This window comes from Sinocyclocheilus anshuiensis, unplaced genomic scaffold, assembly GCF_001515605.1.
Source record: "Sinocyclocheilus anshuiensis isolate Anshui unplaced genomic scaffold, SAMN03320099.WGS_v1.1 scaffold1114, whole genome shotgun sequence".
In the NCBI taxonomy this organism is placed as follows: domain Eukaryota; kingdom Metazoa; phylum Chordata; class Actinopteri; order Cypriniformes; family Cyprinidae; genus Sinocyclocheilus; species Sinocyclocheilus anshuiensis.
The window spans coordinates 371,748-378,946 of record NW_015540838.1 but is presented as its reverse complement, the minus strand read 5'-3'; the positions used below and the strand labels follow the sequence as shown (position 1 = coordinate 378,946).

The following is a 7,199-nucleotide window of genomic DNA, read 5'->3' as shown; positions in this document are numbered from 1 at the left end:
TCAATGCAGTACAGGCTTTAGGAGTTAACCCTGATCCCTGAGATGAAGGGCAAGCCAGTAAAGACCTTCTTCTTATACTCAACGTAGTCCTCTCCAAAGAAATGGATGAGAAAGATCTCCTCTTCCTCAATACGCTCCCGAAAGAACCGCCAGCTGGCGAATGTATATCCTAGTATACATATTGGGTTGCACAGCATTATCTGGGGGAAAGGAGAAGCAAGAATACAGGTTTAAATAAAACATTTTTTATTTAGACTAACAATTAAGCAGTCAGTCAAATATTTGGAATAGTTAAGATTTTATGTTTTTAAAAGAAGGCTCATTAGGCTACTTCTATTTGATCAAAAATATGAAAACAGTAATATTGTGAAATGTTACAATTTAGAATAACTATTCTAAGTTTTTCTATTTGGATTTTCAGCAGCCATTACTCCAGGCTTTTGCTGCTCAAGAAACATTTATTTTTATTATTGATGTTGAAAACCATATTTGCTGTTTCATATTTTTGTGGAAACTGAGATAAACTACATTAAAAAGTATGATTTTAAAAAATACTTTTATTTAGCAAGGACACATTAAATTGATCAAACAGTAAAAAATGCTGTTCTTTTGAACTTTCTATTCATCAAGGAATATCAAGGTATTAAGGTTTCCACAAACATATTAAGAAGCAAAAACATTTTTAACATTGATAATAAGCACCAGATCAGCACCAGACAAGCAAGCATATGAGAATATGATGATATCATATGACACTGATGACTGGAATAATAACTACTGAAAATGTAGCTTTGCTATCGTAGGAATAAATTAACATTTAAAATGTATTTAAATAGGAAAATAGGAAAAATTGTTATTTTAAATTGTAATAATATTTCACAATATAACTGATTTTACAGCATTTTTATCAAATATATACAGCCTTGGTGAACACAAAACTTCTTTAAAAAAATAAAAAATAAATAAAATTATATATATATATATATATATTCTGAATTGATATTCACTATAAATATAAATTCCATTGAAATAATGGTTGAAGAACCTGAGTGCCAATGCTCCAGTAAAACCAGCCCACATAGGAAGGATGTCTGAAGAGAGCGTAAACTCCAGTGGTGACCAGCATATGGGTCTGGGCCTTCTCATTCTGTACTATGTGGTTAAAGTTGGATCCTGCTGTCAACATGGCAGCTTTGCGCAGACTGTCCCCACAGAGAACCATCACCAGACCCACCAGACAGAGCCAGTTCACCTGCTTTATCTCTGTAGGGGAAAACAAACAGTGAAATTCAGTTAAAGTTAATCACTTCATTTCAATAATGAGAAAAATAGTTCATATAATAATAATAATAATTCTGTAAACTTTAGAATAATTTCATTTCAATCACTCTAAAATAAAACAAACAAACAAAGCTTTGGCAATATATTATATTATTTTATATTGCATTATTATGTTTCAGTTTTTATTTTTAACTGAATGTGCTAAGCACTATAAGTTTGACAAAGTCTAGATCGTATCAAACCTGGAATAAGGAGCTGTTCCACAGTGAACTCGATCCAGGAGGAAATAGCTGCTACTACGTACTCAACACTATGGTTGAGCAGGAATGAGTCTAGAGACAGACTGCGCGGGTTGATCATGGCAGTTACCAGGTACTCAGAGTAGTGAAAAAATGACAGTGAACACATATACCTAGTGAAACAAAACAAAACAAAACGTCAATACAGACTGACATTATTCCATTAATCTAGCAAAATTCATTCAATTGTAAAAACCATACATACTTGTTTACAGTCCTTATTTACAGTGGTGGCCCAAATTATTAGAGCACTAGTATTTTCACCAGCTAAAAATGGTTTTAAGTCAGATATTTCTATCTTTTGCTGTAGTGTGTCAGTAGGAAATATCAGTTTACATTTACAAACATTGATTTTGCCATTAATTGTAATAATCCAGTGAGATTTTTGTTTGCACAAGGAGTCTGACAACAGCCAGTTCTTCACACAGAGATTGCATCCAGTCTGTCTGGGATTACATGAAGAAACAGAACAAACTCAGACAGACTAAATCCAGGAGAACTGTGGCAACGTCTCCAAGATGCTTCAAGAAACCTAACTGCAAAGCTACCTGAAAAACTATGCTCAAGTGCACCTAGGACAAAAGCTGCTTTAAACGCAAAGGATGGTCACACCAAATGTTGAAGTAATTTAAAGAAAATCTATATATGACATTATTTTTGACAGCGTCCATTTTTACACAAGTGCCTAAAACTTTTAACAGTACTGTAGCTTTGCAGGTAGGTTTCTTGAAGCATCTTGGAGACATTTCCACAGTTCTCCTGGATTTAGTCTGTCTGAGTTTGTTCTGTTTCTTCATGTAATCCCAGACAGACTGGATGATGGTGAGATCCGATCTCTATGTGAAGAACTGGCTGCTGTCAGACTCCTTGTGCAAACAAAAATCTCACTGGATTATTACAATTAATGGCAAAATCAACGTTTGTAAATGTAAACTGATATTTCCTACTGACACATTACAGCAAAAGATAGAAATATCTGACTTAAAACCATTTTTTAGCTTGTGAAAATACCAGTGTTCTAATAATTTTGGCCACCACTGTATGTTAAATGTCTAAATTAAGCTCAAATAGATCTAAAACATTTAAAAAAAGTTGAATTACCAGCCAAAGTATGTCCATGTTGTATCTGCAAAACTTAAAATGAGACCGCATCCAAAGGCAAATCCAAGAAAGCAGGCTCGAACAGCCACCTGATTAAGCAAAAAGGCAGGAAATTGTGAGCCAGATCCTGATTCTGCAAACCCACATACAGTAAACGGTGTTCTTGGAGAGATTATTTATATTGACAGAGAAACCTATAGGAGATCCCATTAGAGTGCTGATGTAACAGGATTATACCTGACACGGGGAATTACCAGTGACAGAATTCTGTAGCCTTTGCAACTACACATCTAGATATCTTTATTCATTTAAAACACGTATACAGCACTAGACAGTGGTTCGGTTACCAAGTAATTACACATGTGCTCTATCTGTACAACACATCTGATTCAGACTGTCTCTCTGAGTCTTACCTTGTATAAAGGTCCCTTGTATATGATTAGTAGGAAGCCATTGATAACTGTGATATACACCGCAATGGCTATTTTCCCGTTCACATCCGTGAGGTAATCGAATATCCAGTCAATGTGAGAGCCGAATTTCACAAGTAAAGGTATTATGATGACGCCCAGTCCTGAGATAAAGCTAATAATACTTATCCTCCCTTCTAGCACAAACCTGCTGCCTGCCATGTTGAAAACAGCAAGATCTCGCCGAGAAATCTCGCGTGGATTCAGAGCTCACGCTAACTTCTTTACTAATTGGTTTGACAGCTTTTTCACGCTCATTGAAATGTAGATATGCATTAATTTATCCTGATGTGCGACTTTAATTTTAAAAGATTAAATTATTCTATTATTATTGTTATTATTATTAGTAGTAGTAAGATTCTGAAAACTTATGAGGAATCATTTCAAGCTTTCTAAAAATGAAATAATAATAGAAGTAATGATATATAATAATATTAATATTTAATCAATTTATTTAAAACCATACACACGTACACACATTATTGTTTCCTTACAATGAAATCAAATGTGCCAAGCTGTTAATGTTCTATACAAATATTAAAAATTATTATTTTTATTATTATTACACAGTTAGGTTTAATGAGATTATTCTTTACCATGCAATGCAAAGGCTGTATGTTGTACAATTTACTAATAAAGCAATAAAACTAAAATGTTGATTCACTCAAGATGTGGAAAAAGAGCCCCATTTTTAATCAACAACCCACGTACACTTAATACAATGAGAATTTAATATTAATCTACAGCTGTAATATGTGGAATTTAGATGGTGATGGTGGTGGTGAATACTACAAAACATACTGCCGGTGTCAAATCAGCAAAGCACAATATTTCTCCTATAATAACAAATACATGGCTGTCAGTGAACATGACGAGAAGCATTATTTCACAATAACAAAGTAGTTGTAGAGTAATTCAGATTTGAGCTGAAAGGAAGATTTAATGGTTTAATAATGTGAGATGGAGATCTCCCTTGTGTCCTTCTTTGTGTGTCCATTCCAAAGCTGCTCGTCTGATTGGAAGGACTGGGGACCTGGCAGACGCTGCAGTCGCAACATTAGACTGTCTTTGCATGCTCAAGTCCATCTATTCACTACTGTTCCACTGTGATGCCAACAACTCAACACTCAACCACATGAACACAAGCACAAAATACATAAAATTACTTATGTCTACATGTAATAACTGTCAATAAATTTGTTACAAATGACATGTCTCTCAATCTTAATACCACACATATCATAACACTGTAGCTCATTTTCATTCATTTGAATCAGCTGGCCTTGCAGGTATACATATGTTCTCCTGCAAATATCATAATCAGTCTTATGCATATTGCTGTTTTACAAATTTCAGAAACAATTATATCTAAGAAAGCAATCATAGGATACACATAAACATGGATAAGAATGAATATAAAATGTTCCAACACAGTGGAAAATATAATCACATGAATTTGGAATGGAAAATATGACAAATTCTCCTGCCTCATTTAAACAATAATGAACATGCCACGGTTTAAGCTTATACCCTCAGGATCAACACATTGTCCCTTTTTGCGTGTGATGCGGTAATGCCTGTGTAATTTAGCATAGCACCGAAGCCCTGTAAAAACAGGGAAGGAACATTTTAAATACAGCTTCTACTTTGTCAGCATGAGTAACAGTTAGTCCAAAAACACTTGCTCACCTTCCTCACACATGCAGCTATCATAGCACTTGTTGTTGAAGCCGCGGTTGTGACGCTCACATACATGTTTTCTGAGATTGCAGCAAGACCCTGAGAAAGTTCATGAAAAAGAGGTAAAAATGGTGTCATCATTTATTTCACTTAATCAAATGACTTTGAATTATACTACTGGGGTCGGTAAGATTTGTAATGTTTTTGAAAGAAGTCTCTTATGCTCACCAAGGCTGAATTTATTTGATCAAAAATACAGTAAAAACAGAAATATTGTGGAATATTATTACAATTTAAAATAATTGAATTTTCAGCAGCCATTATTCCAGTCTTCAGTGTCATATGATCCTTCACAAATCATTCCAATATGATGAATTGGTGCTCAAGAAACATTATCTGATTAATAGCAAGTTAAAAGGAACAGCATTTATTTGAAATAAAAATCTTTTGTATCATTATAAATGTCTTTACTGTCACTTTTGATCAATTTCATAAGTTCTTGCTGAATAAAAGTATTATTAAAAAATCTTCTGAGTGGTAGGATATTACATTATAATTACTCAAATTACAAAGAGAAATGCATGTGGGAAAAGTCACCTGGCAGACAATCTAGGTGATGTTTGCAGCTCTTATCTGATGTAAGTGTCACAAGCTCAGTGCTGGGGCTTTTTGTGGCCTGTTTGTCAGAACCTGGATAGAAACATTTACTACATTTCATTTTTACACATTAGGGAATTTGACATTTGGCGTTTTCCATGCAGAGACTGATGAGGTATGGGAAAAAAATGTGCCTAATAGTCCTAAATGGCTCATTCCCGTGGTCCCAAATGTAAAGCAATACACATTATTCTGACAAACGATTTAGCATATATTGCAAAACATGCACAGATTATCTCAGGTCACCATTTCAAAGCAAGCATACTTAAAAACTGAATCTCTCAACATTAAAACTCACAAACATAAAAGCAGAACAAAATATCTGTATTTGTATATGAAACATTGACCCACCTCGCTTCTTAGAAAATAGCTTTTTGTGTGCAGGCCTCATATCTTCATAATCGGTCCAGTCGAAGAATGCCATGTTGAAAGTGGGCGTCACATCTCCACCTGAATAACCTCCGACCTGAGGTACAAAACAACATATTTAGTATTCATGCCACTATATGAGGTGTTGAAATTACACTTTTTCATATGAATGTAAATCATTTGTTAATCCTGGTCTGTTTTATACCTTTTTGAGCCAAAAAAAACCAAGAAATTGATTAATGTGTGGATTTAATTGATGGCATGAACCTATTATCCCTCATAATGTGGTTCATTGGGATTCAATTTTACTAAGCCTGTTTCTAGACACTGATAGATGAGAAGCTGAGATATTTTTTAATCAGTGTGACTGAAAAGACTGAACAGCTAGATGATGGTTACCTGTGGTTTACTGGAGGGGGTTGGCTTTGTGGAGGGCTCCCCACCAACTGCTGCAGTTACTGGCGATATGAAGGAGCCAACAGTGGCTGCAGGAAACACTGGCTCTGTGGGACTCCCAAAGGAGTTTTTATTGAGCCTTTGATCAAAAGAAAGCCTCCGTTTCTTCCCTGATGCCAAAGACACTATGAAAAGAAAATGCCAAGCAGATAATTAAGAAATGGCAGGACATTTATAAAGGAGTTTTACTTTGGAAAGTTTGAGAGTTTCTTTTACCTTCATCATGAGTCCTAACGATGTGCCCCCCGAACACATTGGGACCAGTGGGACGTCTCATTGCCTTCTCAGGAGTCTCAGCACCAGGAGAGATATTCATTTGCTCTGGAATTAAAGAATCAAACCCCATGGAGGTCCTCTTTTTTGGAGTGATTACCTGTCTTTTATCTCCTGGCTCCATCTCTAAGCGGACGGGACTGAGGCCCTCCACGTCTCGCCCTTCATTTTGGGTGTGGAACACAGTAATGCAGGGCCTTTCTCTGAGCTGACCTGCTGTCATCCTCTCCTTGCGACCTCTGTACTTCCTGTGATGACTGTGTTGATGTATGGAAGCCTCTGACCTGGGCGGGATAATGACATTGTCGCTGAAGAATTCCATGGCTGAACTGTGGCCCGTTTCGGTGCTCAGTGTCATGGTCACCATGTCAAGGAGGAGAAATGAGACGAAATACCAACATAAAGCCACCATTCTAGGGGTAGAAAAGATGAAACAAATAATACAGCATTAAAGGGGTCATATGATGCGATTTCAAGTTTTCCTTTCTCTTTGGAGTGTTACAAGCTGTTCGTGAATAGATAAGATCCCTAAAGTTGCAAAGACTAAAGTCTCAAACCAAAAGAGATATTCTTTATAAAAGTTAAGACTCGTCCACGCCTTCCTAAAACGCCT

The 7,199-nt window shown here is 35.8% G+C and overlaps 2 protein-coding genes across 2 annotated transcripts in view; both read right to left on the bottom strand.

The window, feature by feature from the left end:
• On the bottom strand, positions 1-3,357 carry LOC107687399 (protein-S-isoprenylcysteine O-methyltransferase-like). The gene is made up of 5 exons (XM_016484716.1): positions 3,095-3,357; positions 2,682-2,770; positions 1,524-1,693; positions 1,046-1,263; positions 1-200 (listed from the first exon to the last, which is right to left on the bottom strand). The coding sequence occupies exons 1-5, from the start codon at positions 3,311-3,313 to the stop codon at positions 18-20; spliced, it is 879 nt and encodes a 292-aa protein (XP_016340202.1). The 5' UTR covers positions 3,314-3,357; the 3' UTR covers positions 1-17.
• A 1,286-nt stretch (positions 3,358-4,643) lies between these two features.
• Positions 4,644-7,199, bottom strand: part of LOC107687472 (draxin-A-like) — a 4,887-nt gene continuing 2,331 nt past the window's right edge. The window contains exons 2-7 of the mRNA XM_016484829.1: positions 6,530-6,999; positions 6,257-6,438; positions 5,840-5,954; positions 5,429-5,521; positions 4,841-4,930; positions 4,644-4,756 (exon numbers count right to left, since the gene is read on the bottom strand). Of these exons, the coding sequence (XP_016340315.1) occupies positions 4,644-4,756; positions 4,841-4,930; positions 5,429-5,521; positions 5,840-5,954; positions 6,257-6,438; positions 6,530-6,998 (1,062 nt within the window). The 5' untranslated portion in view covers position 6,999. The remainder of the gene's footprint in view (positions 4,757-4,840; positions 4,931-5,428; positions 5,522-5,839; positions 5,955-6,256; positions 6,439-6,529; positions 7,000-7,199) is intronic.

What these genes read in the sequence shown, in the direction of transcription:
- LOC107687399 (XM_016484716.1), bottom strand. Translation starts at nt 3,313, where the DNA reads ATGGCAGGCAGCAGGTTTGTGCTAGAAGGGAGGATAAGTATTATTAGC. An exon ending in GGAACAGCTCCTTATTCCAG is followed by an intron (nt 1,264 to 1,523) that starts GTTTGATACGAT and finishes TTTCCCCTACAG; the next exon opens with AGATAAAGCAGGTGAACTGG. An exon ending in ACTGGAGCATTGGCACTCAG is followed by an intron (nt 201 to 1,045) that starts GTTCTTCAACCA and finishes CCTTTCCCCCAG; the next exon opens with ATAATGCTGTGCAACCCAAT.